This window comes from Manacus candei, unplaced genomic scaffold (assembly GCF_025592945.1).
Source record: "Manacus candei isolate 608988 ecotype Guabito, Panama unplaced genomic scaffold, ASM2559294v1 h1tg000015l, whole genome shotgun sequence".
In the NCBI taxonomy this organism is placed as follows: Eukaryota; Metazoa; Chordata; class Aves; order Passeriformes; family Pipridae; genus Manacus; species Manacus candei.
Window position 1 is genome coordinate 3,772,939 of NW_026138063.1, and position 21,471 is coordinate 3,794,409.

Below are 21,471 nucleotides of genomic sequence, written 5' to 3' on the forward strand. Positions count from 1 at the left end.
CTTTTAGCTTGTGTCTTTCCATCAGTAGAACCTATCTAGTAATGGCCAATAACCCTGACACAACTGAAAAGAGGATGATGGGAATAGACAAAAAGAAGAGTTATGTTGATCCCCAACTCATTAGGAGCCTTTTTAAAGGAGGGAAACACACTAAAAATTCCTTACCCAAGCTCCCTGGTGTGTCTTATTTTTTACATTACTTCTAGAATGCAGATTCCTTCTGGACAAGGGCCACCTATGTTATGCATTATTGTGGGTTTCTTATTCATATTCGTCAGCAAGAAGCTTATCCAAGCTTTTTTAGCAATCTCCATTTGGATTGAGAGCTGCATGACCTGTAACTTCATCTTTTCCTGACAATAAGCACCACAAAAGTAAATGACTTGAGTACATTTGTGGCAGTATTTGCAGAAACAAATCCAACATATCCTTCTGGGGTTCTTAGTCACCTCTCAGATGCTGAATAATAAGTCCTTTGAAGTGAGTGCATAATCCTTTTTTGGGGGTTTTCAATGAAATATGACTTCATTGGCAGTGACAGGGAAGCCTCTGTATGCAAATCAACTTGTGCAGATGAGATATTGTTTTACTTTTTAATGAGAGGAGAAATGCTGACTGAAGTACAGTGGTGTTGTACATTAAAAAGGAGCAGTATATTTGTTAGCCAAATTTAACACCTTGTAAGGAGAATATGTAGTGACAGAAATATTCCTTACAAGCACAGCCTGGTGGGAAAGTGCTGAGGTGTTCTGGCTCTCAGTCAGCACAGTTCTACTTCAGACAGGTATGGGCACTCTCAGGATGGGGTGGTTGCTCTCCAAATTACTCAGGCGTGGTTCCAATGTTCATTTTGTGTTGTATTTATTACAATCTATGGATGGCACTGGCATCTGAACCTCTCAGCAAATGCAGAGGTTGTAGCCAGGTGGGGATCGGTCTCTTTTCCCAGGTAACAAGTGACAAGATGAGAGGAAATGGCCTCAAGTTACACCAGGGGGAGGTTTAGATTGGATATTAGGGAAAATTTCTTAGTAGAAAAGCTCTTCAAGCATTGGAACAGGCTGCCTGCTGCAGTGGTGGAGTCAGCATCCCTGGAAGTGTTCAAAAAATGTGGCACTTGGAGACATGGTTTAGTGGTGAACATGGTGGTGGTGCTGGGGTGACATTGGACTAGAGGATGATAAAAGTCTTGTCCAACTTTAATGATTCTGTGATTCTGTGATCCGTGGTCACTACCGAAGAAACTTCTCCAACCCACGTGGTGCTTCTCTCTGACCCAGGTTTTTATCCAGAAATTCTGTTTTCTGCTATTCAGGCACCCAAACTGAGAACCAGCTCGAGATTTATCCTTCCTCTCCTTTCTTCTCTCCATGTTCAATCATGTTTAACCATATTTTTTTTTTTTTAATTTTTGTTCTATTTACGCTCTACGATTCCCAACAGCACCGGCACATGTCAGGAACGTGATCCCAAGGATCCCGCAGGCGGGACTCGGAGAACTCCGGTTTGTGTGGGTCTTCAGACAATGGCATTTCGGACCTTAGTGCAGGCCCAGAGACCCGGCGTGTCGTTCCTGTGGGGTACAGGAGGATCACAGACGTCCTTCTGTCACAAAATCCGGATCCGAGAGGCGCTGGAAAGGCGGGATCGGGAGCTTTCCCGGGATTCCCCCGCCCGGGCGGCTCCGCGGCCGCCGCTCGGTGCCGTTCCAGGGTCCGGCCGCCAGGTGGCACCAGGTCACTGATGCTGGGGAATATCCCGGGAATTCCCGCACCCCCCGCGCGTTCCATGGAATCATGGAATCATAGAATCATAGAATCATAAAATCATAGAATCATAGAATCATAGGATCAGCTGGGTTGAAAGGGACCTCCGAGATCATCAAGTCCAACCCTTGATCCACTACTGCTGCGGTTACTAGACCATGGCACTGATGCCACATCCAATCTCTTTCTAAAAACCTCCAGGGACGGAGAATCCACCACTTCCCTGGGCAGCCCATTCCAATGGCTGAGCACCCTCTCTGGAAAGAAATTCTTTCTAATATCCAACCTAAACCTCCCCTGGCACAGCTTAAGACCGAGCCCTCTTGTCTTGCTGACCAACCCCCCCGGCTCCCCCCTCCTGTCAGGGAGTTGCAGAGAGTGATGAGGTCTCCCCTGAGCCTCCTCCTCTCCAGGCTGAGCCCCCCCAGCTCCCACAGCCTCTCCTCACAGCACTTGTGCTCCAGTCCCTTCCCCAGCCTCGTTGCTCTCCTCTGGACCTGCTCCAGCCCCTCCATGTCCTTCCTGAGCTGAGGGCCCAGAACTGGACACAGCACTCCAGGGGTGGCCTCACCAGCGCTGAGTCCAGGGGCAGAATCACTTCCCTGGACCTGTTGGCCACCCTGTTCCTGAGCCAGGCCAGGATCCACTGGCCTTCTTGGCCACCTGGGTACACTCTGGCTCATGTTCAGCTTCTTGTCAATCCAATCTCCCTTGTGTTCCTACATCATCACCAGGCAAGGCAGCCTGGGGAGAGCTGGGTCTGTCTCGGAGAGGGAAGTTTCTGACGAAACTTTAGTCCTGCGAAAGCCAAACCACTTTTGATTTAGGTTTCAGATTTAATAAAATGAAAATTTCTCCAGAAGGTCACTGCGAAGATTGGAACTAAACCCCAAACATTCAAACTTCCTGAAAGGAAAAAAAAATGTGGTTACAGAGTTCTCTACACCAACATGTTTTTTTTCATGGGGATCCAAGGAAGTGCTAACTCCTGGTCTGAAGGATCTTTGTGAGAGGATCTTTGTGAGAGATTCACATCTACCCTTCATACTCCGGGACAACTTTGTGGAAAACCATTTGTTGTCATCCACCCAACTCTGGATTCCTTTTCCTCTTGTTTCCTACAGATCTGTAGCTGAACAGATTCTGTTCACTGGGTGGATTTTATGAGCCCTGTAGCAGCTACGTGCTACTGTTGGTTTATTGTTCCTCTCCTTACTCCTGCAGTGCCTGTGCAGTTCCAGGTGTTCGGGGAACATTTGTCAGCTGTTGGGAAGGGATCTGCCAGATGTTGTAATACATTCATAGACTCACAGAGTGGTTTAGGTCGGAAGAGACCTTAAAGAGCATCTCATTCCACCCCCTGCCATGGGCAGGGACACCTTCCACTAGCCCAGGTTGCTCCAAGCCCCATCCAACCTGGCTTTGAACACTTTCAGGGATGGGGCAGCCACAGCTTCTCTGGGCAACCTGTGCCAGGGCCTTCTGAATAAAGAATTTCTTTTTAAGTTAGTCCTTCTATTCTGCTTCAAACAGCCTCAGGAAAAGTTCTAGTCTAAAGAGCACACTCAGTTTCTGAGTGAGCTGCTTTGGGGGTTCAGAGATGAATTCATCACTGTGCCAACACCAAGGCACTGCCCCAGAGTGCGACCCTTTGGAACACATGTAAATAAACAGGGTTTTTTGTTTACTGTGCTCTTTTTATTACTTCCATTGGGCAGCATCTGGCATTGTACAGGGTAGTCTGACTGAAGGGGTTGTTACTTGGAGCAACAGCATTTCCTCCTCCACAAAGCAGTAAATACTCTATTGACACTCATCTTCCACTATTCTACTCTCTTCACTTTACAGTAACCCCGTTCAAGGAAAATCAAAGCTGGTTTTATTTCAGAGGGTTTTTTTATTTAACAGTTTTTATTTAACAGTTTTATTTCAGAGACAAAAAAGAAATGTGAAAAAAGGAAACAGAAAAAAAAAATCCTTCCCCAGATGGTGGCAATTTCTTCACAGAGTTCAAAGATGTTCATTATGTCACTAAACAAGACACTGTAACTATATGTTAATGTTCATCTAAAATTCCCATCAGCTGATGCACTTTCATGGGTTAGTTCTATGCCCTCTACTATCTAGAAAAAACCCAAAATATTGTGTTGTACTAGGGTTGTGGCTTGGGAACTGGACCAGGCTCCAAGATAACCATGCTCTGAGCATCCTACCCCTGCTTCTGCTCGACCTTGGACATGTTACACACAGCCTTTGTCTGCCTGAATGAATTAGGGATGTCCATTTACTTCTCCCCATGTGTTGTTTACTTAAACTATAAAAATTTAACCTCTCACTGTATATTTTTTCACAACGGATTTTGTCTCGGTGGACACCCCTAGATGTTTGTTAATACAATGGAAAAATATTTGCTGTGACTTTTTTTGTTGATTTTTTTTTTCCCCTTTCTGTTTAAAAATTGCTGATAACACTCAGGAAAACTTTCCCAGAACTTTAAGGCAGCTTTTGCCAGAGGTTTATAAATTGTTTTGAGATCTGCAGGAGGAACATTCTGAAGTGCCAAGTGAGATGATAATAGCGTCAGTTTATACAGTCCATAGAGTTTCAGTGCAGACAAGTAATAAAGTGCTTGTACCCAGCTGAAACTGGGGGCTTACAAAACATTTTAATTCTCTTCTTCCCCCCACTCCAGGTCTTGTCCTGCTTTTCCTTGACCTGCTGTTCTCAGTGTGCTGGAAAGTTGCTTATTTTCAGTGCAAATTTGATTCACACAGCCTAAAGTCTGCCCTGGAAGTGAAGCACTTTGGTTCATGTTGCCTCATTATTTTCCTTCTTGACACAAGGGGGGTTTTGCAAAGCTTAATTGAAACCAACAGGAACTGTCTCACAGTTAGAAATACCTACTAGGTATTGAGTTTGTATACTTGGGCTTGGACACCAATATTTATGGCAAATTGGTTTAAAACTTACTGTGACAGAGTTGCTGTGGTCCCACAGGATTATTTATGTCTTGGCATTTCACCCCTTAAAGTCCAGGGTTTATTTCACAAATAAAAAATGCATCTGTTCATGTCTACTAAATGGATTTTTTTGCTGCTGTGAAGTCCCATCACTGGGAATTGCTGAAACTGGAGGCCTCAGTCAGGCCCCTGAAAGGAGAGGAAAGTGGAAATCTGTGTACATGGGGGCTCACCAGGCAGCTCCAAATGGGGCCTTTGGTCACTCATTTTTCTCAGGAAAAGCTTTTATAGGAGATGTTTGTGGAGGAAAAATCCTAATAATCTTAAAAGCATTGGAAACATGTTTTTCCTTTCAATGGACATCTGTTGTGCTTAAAGACAAAGCAGGGTTAGAAAATAACGATGATTTTGTAGCTCCAGATTGTCTACCCTGTTTGTCCATCCCCAGAACAAACTGCATTTGTCAAAAGTTTTGCTAAGGATTAGTAAGTGTTGATGTAAGTACAACATGCTGAAGTGTGCCTGGAGAAATCACATCATAACTCATGGAAATGTAAAGCCAAAGGCAGAGCATCCCCAGCAGTCTGGAGTTCACAGTGCTGGAGGGGAGCTCTTGGTTCTTAGGAGAAATTATAAATGCTCCTGGAATGCAACTTCTGCAGCTTTGGTTTGTCATCTCTGAGCACGTTGACTGTGCTCTGTTGGCAGCTAAAAGAGAGGCAGTTATGGCACGAGGAATGTGCTGAGCAAGGTCAGGAACGTTTGAAGGCAGCAATTTCTTTCCTTGGTAACATGAGGCAGGGATGTTTCAACAGCTAAAAAATCAGGATGATTCAGGGCAGGCTTAAAAGTGCCAGCACTAAAAGAGTGATAAACACACAGAGATCCAGAACTTTCTACTGTTCAGCTGGTTTTATAGCTGATTACTCCAGTGAGCACACTAGTCAGTAATCATAAAAAGTCCTGTTGGGTTTGCACCTCAGGGGAGGAGAAGATGGTGGAAGTTTTTTCGAATATCCGTTTTTTGGTAAGTTGTAAACATGCCTTAAGAGCTCTTTGCAGGATGAGAATTTCCTCTGGAGTCCAGGACTTGAAAACTGGATGGACTAAGTAGTGACAAGTCTTTCTTGCAGCTTCAGCACTAGCTGGATATAGCCCCTTTTTCTGGAAGAAGATAAGATTATGGGTATTTTGTTTGTTAGAAGAAGATTCACTGAGTGAGAATAATTCATGTTTCCTAAGCATGCCACACTTCCTTAATGTGCCTTTTCTACAGGCAAAATGTGCCTGTGTCCTGTCCATCATCTGTCCTAGAAATGGGGAAATGAGTGACAGAAAGTATTTGTTAAAAATTGTTAAAATTGTTCCATAAATGCCACAGGAAAGATACATTCATGTAGTTGCACTGTGATATATATCCTTAAAGTGAAATATACTGGGGGAAAAAACGTGGTCAATGGCATGTGTTAAAGGGCTTTTATCTGCATGGGTGATTCACTTTACCAGCTCTGATTTATCAATCTGTGGATTCTGACTAAATATCAATTTGATATTTGTCTCTTCTAACCACATACTAGAGCTGGAGTTTGCTCAGCAAAACTGTCACCCCCCAGGTCCAAAGATCAGCTCTTTTCTTATCATCCTGATCTGTCTGAGCCTTAATAGGAAGACATTTGTTTTACATATCTAAGGGTAATAAAACAAAATCATTGCAGAAGGGAACAGGTGGAAACATTCATGTTCTCTGATGTTTAGACTTGTATATCACAACAGATACTGATTTCCAGAGACTGATGGTTTATTATTAGTTTATTTCTCATAATTAGGCTGTCTGTGTGCTCACATGGACTTCGTGACTCACATCTCAGCACATTATCTTGGGAAACAGACCTATTATTTTTGAAAGCCATCCAGCAATAAATTAGCTTGGAAGAAATGATAGTCCAAAACACCTTTTTGAATAGATTGCTGTCATGCTTGGTTCCTATCAAAGAGAAGCCTGGATTTTCTGTCATGACATATGGATTAACTGAGCCTCTCCTGCTGTGAGAAAACAAAAGACAATTGGTGATGCATGGAGAAAAAAGATCTTAAAACAGAGACATCAACAAAGAAACACGACAGCATGAAAAGACAGAGTCTGCTGTCCACATTTACAAAGTCATCCTGCCTGCAACTCCAACATACAGATATTGCCTATTTTTTCCTCAAAGTAAGTGACAGTGTTCCTTAACTACAGCATCTCCAACCCCTGCACCTCAGGCGGGAGGAGGGAGATGTTAACCATGTTTGTTTTGATCTTGATGTGCTTTCCTGCTTGCTGTGGAGCCACAATAAGCTCACCCATTGTCAACAAGGAATAATTCTCCAAGCACAGTTCCTTCCTTTGCTCTGGCTTTCATTTGCTCTTCCACCCCAGTGGGATATTTCAATGGATATTTCAGTGGGATGCAACAGAACAAGCTGATTGCTGCATTTCCCCTTCATTATTTATACATGAATATGGCTTTTACCTGACATAATTTTATTTTTTTTCTTGTGTTATATGCACTTCTGAGGTATTTCAATAGCTCACTACACACTGTTTAATGTGACTTTGCAATTGCCAATTACATCTTGATGCTGCACCTCGAAAAATATGGAAGTTTAACGCAGCTGGGTCTCATCCTTGTGAGACAAAGGCTCTGTGCTGGATCAGATCACATCTCACCATAAAGTAATAGAATATCCTGAGCTGAAAGGGACTCACAAGGATCACCCAGTCCAACTCCTGGCCCTGCACAGACATCCCAACCCTGTCCCTCAGAGCAAACACTCCTGGAGCTCTGGCAGCCTTGGGGCCGTGACCAAACCCTGGGGAGCCTGGTCAGTGCCCAGCCACCCTCTGGAAAAAGAACCTTTTCCTGAGATCCAGCCTAAACCCCCCGTGACTCAGCTCCATGCCAGATCCTGAGGCTCAGAGGCTTATTTTACTGTGGGTGAGGGAAAGCCCCTGGCTGCCAGCAGAAGTCACACAGCCATGGTAACTTTCTTCTAGGAGTGCAGCTTCATGAATTTTGAACTTCCTGATACGACTTCTTGAACTGAACCAAGTGAATCTTGATCATTGTCTCATGTTCTTGTTCAGGTGGTCTGAACTGGTGCGTTGGCTTTTACCCCTTGAGCATTTTTGTGTCAGTGTCTTCAGTAATAAATGCTGAGCATTTTCTCAGTTTTTAGAGAACCAGGCATTTTATTTCCTATCTCTTTAAAAGTATGTCTCTTCTCTGAAATTCAGGCTATTTGTGTGAAAAATTATTCATCTATTGTGCAGTTGCTGTCATACTGACTATTGCTTTTAAGTGTGATTGATTCTTAAAGAACAGCTAATAGAGCTCTTTGCCCACTATCCTCTTGTCATTGTTGTAGATAGAAAGAACCCTTTCAGCAAGAGAAACTATTGATTTTATTACACCTTCTACAGACTGCCATCAAAACAGAACCAGAGAGCTTGATCCTTCCCTTACTAATCCCTGTTTTACATTGGTAATTCCTGTAGCTTACTGCTGTGAGAAATGAGAGAGGCTCACATAGCCCTCTGCAGATGGAAGGATTGGAACTGTCATCCCTTAAAACACTGTCTCAAAATTATTCATAAGAAAAGCACATGGACTGTGGGATTTGCACAGAAACCCTGAGAAGGTAGAAGAAAATGGTCACATCTTACTTTACCCACAAAGCCTTTAATTATTGATGAGCTCTACCTGCTTACATAACCCCCATAATGTAAATATACCTGCATATCATAGACATTAATGGATTTGTCCTTAGGCCACCTTGGCAAGGCAGGGAGAACTTAAAGGGAAATTTGAAATTAAAGCACAACCCCCCAGTGCCTTAAGACATCGAGGTGAAATACAAGTGCTTTAATCCTGGCAGTGCAGTGAGAATTGCAAGCCTAAAGCTCATAATGGCCATGGTTTTGATAGTGATGCTTCCCTAATGCTTAACAATCTGTTTCAGCTCGTGTCCAGAACTGCCTCTGTCGTAGCTGGGCTCAGCAGCTCTGGCTGCCCCATGCTGACACCCCTCTGTGCAGGCTGCTGCCCGAGATAACCTCTCCAGAAGTCATGAAAACAGGATTTATCCTCACTAGGAATTATGCTGAAGGACAGGTCTCTGTTCTTGCACAATAGTTGGAAAGGAAATATTTCCCTTCTGTGTTTCTCATACTTCTGCCAGTCTTCCTCTATGGAAGCACCTGACAGACGAGAAGTAGGGATGAGAAATTGGGGATTTCTGGAGAAACGCTGAGAGAAAGAGGAATCTGAGGCAAGGATGCAGATGGATGGAGGTGCTCTGAGGAGGCTGTGGCTCCTCAGCATGGTGCAGGAGCAGAAGGAGGCACTGAGCTGAGAAAGAGGTGACTTGGCCTTGATCCCTCTTCTAAAGATTGCCAATTCATCAGTGATCACTGGACATAAAGATCAGGATAATCCCAGACTGCAGATTCCAAACTAATATAGTTATTTTTTCCTAGGCCAGTATTTATGCCCAGAGGAAGGTGAGATTTAGGACATGTCTTTGTCTTTGTATTTTCTATAGGATAATTTATAGGCTTCCTTGAGGTGATGCTGTGGATTCATTTCTTCTCTGCTGCAAGATTAGATGCTGCAGCTCTACTTTAGGAGCTAAACAGCCTGAAGTTATCTTTTTTACAACTTTACAGCTCTTCTCATGGCTTCTTTTCAGGTCACCTACGAGCTTTGGGAGCATGAAAATAAACCCAATGGCCCATAAACTTTTAATTCCTAAGCCATTAAATTCTGGTTCCTGTGCTGCGTTTACTGACTTTTAAGTAAGTGAAAACAAGCCTTAAGATGGACAGGATGGTTTGTCAGCAAAAAATGTATATTTGAAAGACATCACTGCTGAAATCAACACTTAAAGAGAGCAAATACAAAAACCACCATAAATTTGAAGATTCCAGCTGAGTAATGTTGCAATGGCCAAAATACACCACAGCAGTGCAGGAAGCAAATCCCATTTTCACTGAAAATCACAATGTAATGTATACAAAGAGCAACTGCTTTTCAAACTAGCTTTTAGTATGTTGATGTGATTTCTAATAACATGAGCAGCTGTCCCAGGGAGCTGATACCTAATTCAACACACACAGAGTTAAGTGACAGGGGAGGAGCACCACAGCTGCAGAGGCATCCCCCTTTATCCATATGGCATCCCCTTTATCCATATCACGTCCCCACCAAGTTCTGAATGTCAATTACACATTGCCCTGGCCCAAATTATCAGCTATAATGCAGCTAATTGGTGTTAAGTGAATGTTTTCTACCATATCAATTTAACGAAATTAAATGTTTCTGTTGAATTTTCCTCCCGTGAGTCCAGTACAAAAGTGGGGAAAATGCTGCTGCACAGGATGTTCTGCAGTTGTTTAGACCCACAAAATCAACTTTGTAATTGTTGATCAATGGATGGTCTTTTTCCTGTATGTGTCATTGTTGAAGATAAAGGTTCTTTAAAGAAAATTTAGGAGGGAACTTGCTGGTGGTGTTCAAAGACGTGATGGAAACTCTAATTCCTCTGTTAGCCCTGCAGTGCTGACCTTGGCCGAGCTGGCTGATTAGTAAATATTTAGCTGCAAAGGACGGTGCTGTCACACTGAAAAGAAAGTTGACATGTATTATTTTCCAATTCTAACTAAATTATAAAAAAAAAAAATAACATTTCACATTGCTAATAACATTGCAAGTAAAGTCAGGCTGCAGGTCTGGACTGCCTTGGCACCACTGGTGTTGTTACCCACGCTATCAAGATATGGGTGCAAGCAAATATGCCTTTTGAAATTGTTGCTGGTCTTTGCTTTTTTTAGCCTCTGGATGTTTTTCTGTGATCTAAAAGACAAAAATATTTTTCTACTAAGAGAAAACATCATAGCATGCCCTAATATCAGGGTTAGTTTGCCATTTTTTTGGTTATTACTTCGATTAGCACAAGGCTAAAGATCCCTAGGATTCTCTTGCACACAAACCAAAAAGATTACTCCCACTTCAAGGAGCAAAAGGCTTGGTTGTTGGAAGTCACTGAAAGTTAGTTAAATTGGCAACCTCCCCAGCTATTTCATGCAGTTACTTCAGGTATGGCACTGATTTGAGCAGGGGAGTTACTTGAAGAAGATCAGTGTGTTGTTCTTGTACCTGGGGCAGCAACACACTTTGGTTGTGGGGATACAATTCATAACTGAAAGGCTCAAACCCAGCAAGGAATGTGGGATTGAAAGGCACTGCCTGGTGACCAAGTCCAGTCCCCTGTTACCACATAAAAACATATTTTAGAGTTCTTTGAATGAGTTTATAAATTTCCACAACGCAGATAGCTCTTTATTTTGTTCCTATTGCTTGTGTTAGGAGGCTATTCCAGACACTCTCTGCTCAACCCTGTGTGTGGCTGGTTTGGACTGGCCTGTCCTCATGCCATATCTTTTCCTGTGCCAACATCCTTGTGAGTCCCTGATATTTATCCTGTCCCACCACCCTTTTCACAGTGTGCTTTAGGAGAGCACTCAAATAACAACCTCTCTTTCTGCCCCAACCTTCATTTTACTACTTTAAACAAGCCTTATTGCTCATCTAAACAGATCAAATTCCTTCCCTTTTCCCGGCTGCCTGTTTTGTTCATCCTCATAGACCTGCTCCATGTCTGCATCATTCTGAATTCTCTTCTCCACACCCCTGAAGAGTCATAGTTGTACGTCGTATCTCAGAAGACCCCCTGGTAGGAGCAATTATTATTAGTCACCCAGTGTCCCTTTTAGCTTCTCATGGCTTTAGATTTCATCCACGTTGTCCATAGACTTCAGCCTCAAAATAATCTTGCTTTTCCAGCATGAGATTCTCGTCCTCTTCAACCTTTTCCCCAGGAAGCTCCATGAGGTTATGCCTATCATTTGTACTATTTTTTTCCCTGAGACTCATCACTGAGGCTTCATTAATGAGCTTTCCATAACTAAACAATTCCCTTTTGGACACAACTGACCATTACATCCTCCTTAGCTTTCCTTGAGGTTAAACAAGTTATTTTGCACACCTAAGTAATGCTTCACTGAAGTCTTTAGAGAACAGTTTGCACCCAAAGAGTCAATAATAAAAGAAAAATGTTGGGTTAGTTGGACAAGGTTTAGCTTCATAAACTTTCTACAATTTTTTGCCATTTTCATTAATCTTTAATTTCAGTAAACTTCAGAAATATTTTTGATTTTTACACTAATTTGGAGGTCAAGTCTAAAACGCCTGTTAACTGCTGACATTGCCTTTTCCCTCTGTATGTTTGGGTGTCTAATTTCTTATTGTTTTGATATTTGAATTAATAAAACATGCTTGATTTGCAGTACTTAACCCACTCAATGCTGATTTCGTCAGAGCAAAGACTGCTTTTTGCCTGCTATATATACTCTTAGTCACTTTTTGTGTAACTCTTTGCAGCAATGTGGGTCTCTCAGACACTTTCCTTGCAAGCCTTTTGTGGGAACGTGGGTTTCTCCACAAGTTAATAACGGGCACAGAATTATTATCTGGGGATTCCATTCCAACACCATTTTGTTGTTGTTGGATATAATGGTGGCACAACCCGTTAAGCTGCAGATAAACAGCCATGCAGGCATGTGTGAAATATTTAATTGCCACTTTCCTGCTGCAGTCCTGTGCTTGCTGTTTCCTGGAGCACGGTCAGCGCAATTCCCATCCTCTGAATGATTTTATTTGCATTTAGCAACAAATACTGCTGATGCTAAAATCTGTCTCCCCTAAGAATTTAAAAAGAAAGCTTATTAAACCGTTTTCAGTTCATCAGCTCCCTGTAGACAAGAGTGTTTAAATCCTGCTGTATAATATATAAATACCTATCCATGTGTGCATGGTAGTGTGAGGTTAACTCTGTGTATTAACAGAGCTATTCCAGGATATGTAGGATTCCTTGAGAATAAAGGAAATTAAATACCTTTTTATGTATCATGGTTATTACAGTGACAAGAATCCTCTCTGCTCCTCAAAGCAGGAAAACAGGATCTGTGTGCTGGTAACTCTTTAATACTTCTTTTATTCTTTTAAGGGAACTTGTTTACTAACATATGAATATTTATTTATTTACTTCTTTTAGTCATGTCTGATGAGTGCTTTTGGAATATATGTTTCAGCATGAGGCATTCCAGGGAAGCTGTGGCTGCCTCATCCCTGGAAGTGTTCCAGGGCAGATTGGACAGGGCTTGGAGCAACCTGGGCTAGTGGAAGGTGTCCCTGCCCATGGCAGGGGGTGGAATGAGATGAGCTTTAACATCCCTTCCAACCCAACCCATTCTATGTTTCTACATTTCACTTTTCTCATGTCCTTGGTCTCAGACTAAAGTAAAACTGAGTGGTGGTGTTTAAACCACATGTTCAGTCACCTGAGTTTGACCTGTTTTGGTTAAAAGAACCTGGTTAAATTTTGGTGGTTGTAGATCACATGGATCATTCTTGTCTATGGGGAGGGGACCCAGCAGGAGGGAAGGAGAGAAAAAAACCCTTGTTTTTCTATCAAAATATGACAAAGTTATCCTAATTTTAAAACATCTGGTTAAGTTCTAAAACAACCTGAAAATCTGGGTCAGGTCTTGCAGTTGCTACTTGTTCCAAAGACATACTGCAGTCCACGAGTGTTAATAGGGGAAAAACGAATGCAAAATCATTTTTTTCCCTCTTAGATTTCAGTATCATCAATCCCATGAAATTCTCCTGTTTTCTGTTAATAGTTGGTAAATAGATTTATAGTAGGTGAACTGTCAGGAGGAAAAAGCACAGACTAGTTCTCCTTTATGATATGGATAAAGCACCTTTCAAAGGCAATAGAAACATGAAGAATAAGGAAAAAAAAGTCTCCTTTTTCATTTCATCCTTCCCTCCAAGCCACTACATTAATTAGTTCTCTGACTGATTACTCAGTCAAGGACTTAAAAGATCAGTGGTGACAGTAGCCAGGCAGGTAATTTAGAGGAAAAAACAGGAAAGTCTAATGTCTTTGGGAGAATGAAATGTGGTCTAGTTGTGTCAGCAGAACAGACAGAGAGGAAAGTTATACACAGAAACACACTATTGAGTTTCAGTTCTTCTGTGACAAATTACCTGAAAGTGTATTTCTGGGATTTCATTAGCTCCTAATTGGAAGCAAACAAACAAAGCATTTATTGCTTTGAATTTTAGTATTTTAAGTACCAGTGATGTGCTCAGCACTGTGTCAGACAAAGGAGAAAACACAGGCTCACATGGCAGCTCACATCTGCAATCCATGAGCAATTCCAAAGGGATTGGGAAACCCTGAGGAGAATTCGACTTCTGAGCACTTTTTTTCTTTGATATATTTTGCCAGTGCATTTTCAGTGATGTAGATGAGAGTTACTGGTTTTAACATCTAAAACCCAAATTTTGAGGGGGCTGCTGACCCCGGAGGATAAATTAGAATGATTGAAGTATCAGGGCTGGTTTAGGCTGCAGTTTTACCCCAGTGTTGTTATTGCCTGGTTTGTGTGATTGGGTTCATCCCTTTCGTGTTGCCCTGGCACTCTCTGAACTGTGCTGTGAACTAACTAAAAAATTCATCAGGGGAAGAAGACCTCTTTTATCATGTATTTCAATATTTTTTGCATTTATTTGTTTGAATTTTCTTAGAGAGTAACTCCTTGAAATTCCCTATCCTCTGGATAGATCAAGAATATTTGATAATCAGATTGTGTTGTCTCCCTCTTGTTGGCTGTCCAAGTCTCAAAGGACTCTTTGTATCTCCTCACTTGATGAGCCTTTAAACCCTCTGAGCACGAACACCCCAAATTTGATTTCTCTGAACACGTAAGCAGACAGGTACTCTGCTAAATTTTTGAAAGAGTTGCTTGTTCAGCTGTTTGCAGGTTTTTCAGGTGGGTAAGAGCATGGCCAAAAGAAGATCACTGAGAAAAAGTTGTTAAAAAACCAAACAAATTATTTCCTCCTAGAAAATATCTTGTAATGCACGCACAGCCCTGCCAAATAATGGATGTCTCTGAGGTTTCTAAACCCTAATTCTTCCCTTTGTGTTGAGATGAGGCTGGAATAGCTCCATTAAATTTAGAGTTACATCTGGCTCTCACCTGTGTAGGTCAGAGAAGATGTGAGTCACCCCCAAAAGCGTGATTTTAATTTGAATGTACACAAGCACACCAGATTAGCCACTCACTGGAGTGTCATTATCCCAAATCCAGAAATAGATAAAAGTACTCCCAGTTGCTATTGCCTGCCAACATAAAACTTATTTTAGGATTATATTGTCAAGAGCGTGTTTTTACCAGGGTTTTGGTTAACTAATGCTAAAGAGGAAAGCTCAGGAATGAGATCAGTGTTCTTTATAGAAGTAATTGTGAATGTGGGTAACATTTTATTTTCCCAATCAGATGTAATAGCTCCCTACAGAAATATCCTCCTGACTTGAATATCAATGGGTTTCTACTAATTCTGACAAAAAGAAAGACTTTGTTTGAGCATTTTGTTTCCTTTTTGGAGAGACTGAGGGGAGTGAAGGGAGACCTTATTGTTCTCTAGAATTACCAAAAGGAGGTTGTAGTGAGTTGGGGGTCAGTTCCTTCTCCCAGGTGTGTCCCAGTGACAGGACAAGAGGAGATATTCTCAAGCTCAATGCCTTCCTTCATGTTTTGATAAAGGAGAGGTTTAGATTTGATATTAGGGAAAATTGCTTCATGGAAGCATTGGAATAGGCTGCCCAGGGCAGTGGTGGGGTCGCCATCCCTGGAAGTGTTCAAAAAAACGTGTGGATTTGGCACTTGAGGACATGGGTTAGTGGTGAACATGGTGGTGGTGGTGGTTGACAGTTGGACTCGATGATCTTAAAGATCTTTTCCAACCTTAACAATTCTGTGATTCTACTGCTATGGGGTCAGATTTTTCAGACCCTTTTTACTTTCCCTCCCTTCCAACCCCTCCTGCTCTCTTCTCTGAAGGAACATCAGGCACGAATGAAAACCTTTAATTTCTGTTACACTGGGCAAGTGCAGCTGGTGACTGTGGGATGGGCAGCATGGAAGCAGATGGGGAATGAGTAGGATTTTTACAGAAAATTCCACAGGAGGCAAAACTATTGAACACACATGCCCTGCCTCTCATCACTCCCTGTGCTGGCACTTCCAAAGCAAGGCCCACCACCAGCATCCCAGTCTCCAGTTTGCTCAAACACCGTGAGTTTGTCACTGCACTTGGCTCTGGGTGGCAGGGAGTGTCCATGGATGGCTCTGTGGCTCCCAAGTAATGGAAGAGAGGGTCAGAGGGTAGAAATGCTCAGAAAGACAGAAATGAAGCAGGAATTTCAATTCAAAGGTAATAGATGGGGTTCGGAGGCTGCTATTAGCAGAAATTATCACTGTGTTAATGTATTTCAGGCAGCATTTTTTACAGTTAAATGGTGTTATTTTCCTAGTTATCCGTTCTCTGACAAGTGGTTATAATCAAAGCTGTCTGTGAGCACTATTATCAGAAACTTACTATTATGTGCTGGAGGAAAAAATATCGGGGGACGCTGCAGTGCCAGAAACCTATTATATGTTTTAAAGATCTACTGCAACACCAAGTATTTATTTATGTACTACTTTTACCTCCTGTGGAAGAAAATAATTTTAACTTAATTTTCTTGTCTTCCCCAACTGCTTTAGAAAATGTACCTCCCAAAATAAGCCCATAATTATGATTAACAACGCGGGCTGGATCCTCACTCGCTGTAAATTAGTGTTCCCCCACTCCTTGCAATGGAGCAAGGCCAATTCCCTGCAACAGAGAAAGCTCCCAGTGCCCTTGGAATGCAACTTTAGGTCTTTAAGGGTATTAACAAACCTTCTTTAATGTAGTATTGCACAGAATTTGCTCTGGCCAGAACTTAAACCCCAGGATAAATCAGGCATCGTGGTCCTAAAAGTCTTTGAAATTATCTCGTAAGCAAAATGAATCCCTTCAATATATTCTGTGGATGAATTAAATCAACAAAACTGCTATTGCTCTGTCATGTGGCCTGGCTTTGGAGCACAACTTTATTTTCTTCTTAATTTTCAGGTTAGCCATATACTTAAAAATATTACTGTAATTCTGGCATAGCTCTGTAAAGGAAGGAACTCCAGTGAGACAACATAGGAAGGAGGTAATTACCAAAAAATGTTTATATTTATATAGTTGACTACAAAACATGAAGGAAAAAAAAAATTCACATACCATAGGGATTTTGAGGTCAAGGATATGAATAGGTAATAATAAATTATTCACTTTTCATTTATTATATTCTTAATAATGATCAGATTAATTGGAGCATCAGAGTAATCAATACATTTTTGAAAACATCCTCTTTTAGGCTGCTCTGCCATGCTCTCCATTCAGTAGGTGCTGATGAAAATGATGGTCCAAGACTAAAAGTAGTGAAGAAGAATTCAGAATTCCTGAGGACACACTGATAGACACTTTGCATCCAAAACAGGTACTATCCCTGCAACTTGTTCTTTCCAGATCTCCACTTCTCTTTTTCATCTTGCACCTGGGAATTGAACAAACAGAATCCAAACAGGGATTTGGAACAATCCTAAATCAAGGATACTGTGAAGACAAATGGTAAATGTCTGTTACCCCAGCTGCTAAGTTAATTACTGTAATGGGAAACATCTTGACAGAAGCATTGCATATGGTTATTAGCAATTAACCCACCACTCCAAAAATCACAATTCCTGCTAATAACAGAACAGAGCTCAGCCTTCCTAATTACAATCTCTGCACGAAAATTTCTTTATATCAGAAGGGAATGTGAAATCCTGTAACTAGCTACGATTTAAAAAGACTGGAAATGGAGATACTGAGAATTAGACAGAAAAATGAAAATACAACAGGATGGTGTGTTACTGACTCAAAGTTGTGGGCAACACTCATTCATGCTTGGGGATACACAGCAACTGTCACAGCATCTTTGTAGGAAGACAAAATTATAAATCAAAATTAAAATGCTAATGAAGAGGGGAATATGCTTTAAAATGGAGAGGATAGGATGGAATGTCCTGAGAGATACCAACTCTTCTACAGAATTCATGATCTGGACAGTGCTGTAAACAATGTGCTGAATTTGGGTTGCACTGGAATCTGACAGAACAATTTTCTGATCAACAAGAGAGGAGAATCATACAATTTCCATCCCACAGAAAGTCCTTCAGTGATATATGGAGGGCGTGAGCTGCTTTTTCCCTAACCACTTGTATTCCAGGCAATCGGACCCCACCATAACTCACCTGCACAAAGCCAGCAAGGGCAATTGCTGCTCAGTTCAAAAGCTGGTGTAGCTGAGCAAGATGCAATTTGATTCCCCAATAAGGAAGGGAACTCTTGTCAACATGCTCAGTGACTGGTTTGGTGGTGGCCCTGGTGTGGTTTGGAGGTGTCCAGATCAAAGATGGACAATTTATAGCAAATTAATTTCCTGACAGAAAGCACGTGCCTAGTTGGCCATGGCAGGGATGTGGAGTATAAAGAAGTCACTAGTGCTGTGTCCAGTGCCCTTTTGTCCTAACACAGCCCACTGTCACCACAGTAAGAACTAGAATACAGGAGTCAGCTTTTACCTCTGTGTCAGGTCAGAAGGTTTAACTGACTTGGGGCACAGCAGATCAAATATCCCAGCAGGCTTTGAAACTGCTTCCACCAGTGCTGCAACTCCACTCACGGGAATGATCCCATTTAAGTCAACAGCTTTGCAGAGTATTCTCAATTAAAACATATTCTGAGGAGAAAGCATTAGATAATATTAATAAGCAGGGCACATTGCACAGGCTGAGTTTACACTGGAGTTCAGGGCAATGCCAGTGTCACAGCAGCTAAAGCCAGGCCTGCAAAGCTTTCTGCCCAGGTTGCAGGAGATTTTACACAGCTCCATCTCCAGAATTTGGCTGCAGCTGTATTTTACTGTGAGGCCCCCCAGGCAAAGGTCTCATCTATTAAGTGGCCTTCACTCTGCATTTCAGTACCTCCCAATTTGCATGTTGCTGTTCCATTATCCTTAACAACTGAATGTAATAAATGTTGTGTATAATTTGTAATGATCACACACAGCTTTGAAAAATAACATTGAACTGTTTATTTTTGAGGTCCTTAAGGATGGAAAAAATTATTTTTTCAAGGCTAATTTACCTCTCCTGGAAAAAAAATCTAAACAGCTGAGCAATAAGATCCTTTGCTATTTTGCCATGATGTGATCCTGAATATAAGCCAGGTTGGGATGACATCACAGGACATAATGAACACTCAGTTTTGACATAATGAAGGTCCATTATTTTATGAAGAAAGATTTTCTGGGGTTTAAGAAATAAAATGATTAGAAAACTATGTGCTCTGCAGGAGGTAATGAGATTAGCTCAACACATGGTCCTGCAGAGCTAGAACTACTCCAGACACAAGAAAGTCTCAGCCATTCAGTGGAAATTTCAGGGTACAATTAATCTGCTCTAAGGTCAGATAAGGGCTGTGTCTTTGCTTTGCCATGAAAAAGAAATCAGTTGATAAAATCTCAAGGGATCATGTCAATGCAAGCTTCAAAGAAATGAACAATATAAACCCAGTTTTCTTGGTATGAATGGTAAATGTTTACTTACTTTAGCGAAGGCCTTGGAAAATAAAAACCATACAGGAAACTGCTCGTAAAGTGTGTGTGAAAGGAACAGCCGGTGGATCTTGTTACAGGACTGAAAGGAAGATAAATTAATGCACTGTAAAACGGAGGCTGACTCCTGACCTGTGAGGATGCTGGTGTATCCATCCAGTTCTCTCTGTCACAAATCTGTACAGGAGCTGGCTTGGAGCAACTTGAGTCCAAGCCCATTCTACTGGAGTGGAAAGAAATCACAGGTTTTAGCATGGGTTGGCTCAGGGCCCATCTGCTTGTTCACAGCCCAGTGCCTGGTTAGTCACAGGTCTCTTGAGAGAGGAAAACCATGGTGTAATGGACCCTGGGACCTACATTAGATCATAAAATGCTTAAGGTGTGTTTTTCTCATTTTTTATTGCTACTATGTGCAGTTCCCTTTCCAGGTCAGTTGGTCTCCCGTCTCTCACCAGTAAAGGGGAAAGAGTTTCCTTCTGACAGCAGTAAAGGTCTGTAGAGAACATAAAGATGAGAGGATGGATGGTCTAGAGGATGGCAGGCAGCTCTGGGATTTAAAACCCACTCCTCAGTCCCTGGTTTTATGTTCTTGCTGTCACTAACTCTCAGCCGTAGCAGTTCATCCCTCCCTGAAGATGTTAAATGCATTTATTTTCATGGTTACCTCTTTGAAGTGCTCAGATGTGATTGCAATGGGCATCACGCACAGAACAAAGGACCAGAGGAAAAAGGAGAAGCCAAGATATGTCTCTGGCAGAGGAATAGAACCAGAGCTGAAGGTAGAGCTGGGGGTGTCCAGCTCTCACATAGAATATCCTGAATTGGAAGGGACCCACAAGGATCATCGAAGTCCAACTCTTACCCATGACCAGGACTATAGCAAGATTCACACCATGTGCCCGAGAGCATTGTTTGAACACTTACTGAGCTCTGCCAGGCTTGGTGCTGGGACCACTGCCCTGGAGAGCCTGTTACAGTGCCCGACCACCCTCGGGGTGAAGAACCTTTTCCTAACACCCACCCTAACCCTCTCCTGACACGGCTTCACGCCCTTTCCTCCCACGTTCCTCCCCGGGAACTGGCGACGGGCACGAGCATGAGTTTGCACGTCCCTTCGCGTCCTACTCGGTGCAAACAAACCCCTCCTCTGCGCCGCGCCCGGAGGGATGTGGAGCGGGAGCGAACCCCCTTTGCAGCAGGGGGATGAGGGGACATTGCAGCGGGGGCTGTGAGGGCACGGGCAGCGCAGAGCAGAAGCGGCTCCCGTGCCCTCGGAGCTCGGGGCGGTGCGGGAGCCCCGGGACAGCCCCGGCGGGGGCGGGTCGGAGGCGGGCCGGGGCCGCCCCATCAGTGGCGCGTCTCGCCGCCGCTTTAAATGATTTGGGGGCCGGGGGCGGCGGGGCTGCTGCTGCTGCGGGTGCTGCCGGAGCTGCCGCGGCCGCTCCATCCTCCGTTTCCCCCCCGGCAGCGCGATGGGAGCGGGGCCGGCGCTCCTGTGCCCGTTCCTGTGCTGGGCTCTGGCGAGCGCGGCCGCGGAGCCGCGGCTGCAGCGGGGCATGTGAGTGTGCCGGGGGTCTGGGGGCTCGGGGAGGGGGACAGCACCACCGGGACACGCCGCCTTTGTCCCTGCGGGCGGGTCCTGCGGCCACAAAGAAAGTTTGGGTGGGAGCGCCCCAACTCAGCGCGGTCCCCGCAGCGCAGGGCGCTGACCCGCCGAGCTGCTTTGGGTGGGCACTTGCGAGGCTGCCCGGGCGGGCTCGCCTTTGATGCGGGATCTGAAGGGAGCTCCAGGGAGCGCGTCGGCATCCCCGGGGCTGCTCCTGCCTTCCCGTTTAACGAGCGAGAGCAGAGCTGAGCCCTGCGAGGGGCACGCTGAGCTCTGCCGGGGGGAGAGCAGCTGGAGGGAGATCAGAGTAGCAAATGTGAATCGAGGAGGGGAGAGCAGAGTAACAAATGTGAATGCAGGAGGGAAGGAAAGAGACGGGGTGCGGGAGGGGTGGGAGCGCGGGGAGCATCCTCCCGCAGCGGTGAGCGCACACAAAGGAGCCGGGGCC

The 21,471-nt window shown here is 43.4% G+C and overlaps 1 protein-coding gene across 1 annotated transcript in view; it reads left to right on the top strand.

Annotated features, from left to right (window-relative positions):
* The first annotated feature begins 20,700 nt into the window (after window positions 1-20,700).
* The window catches only part of LOC127468591 (multiple epidermal growth factor-like domains protein 6), a 194,387-nt gene continuing 193,616 nt past the window's right edge, over window positions 20,701-21,471 (top strand). Inside the window, exon 1 of the mRNA XM_051781912.1 lies at window positions 20,701-20,975. Within this exon, the coding sequence (XP_051637872.1) occupies window positions 20,890-20,975 (86 nt within the window). The 5' untranslated portion in view covers window positions 20,701-20,889. The remainder of the gene's footprint in view (window positions 20,976-21,471) is intronic.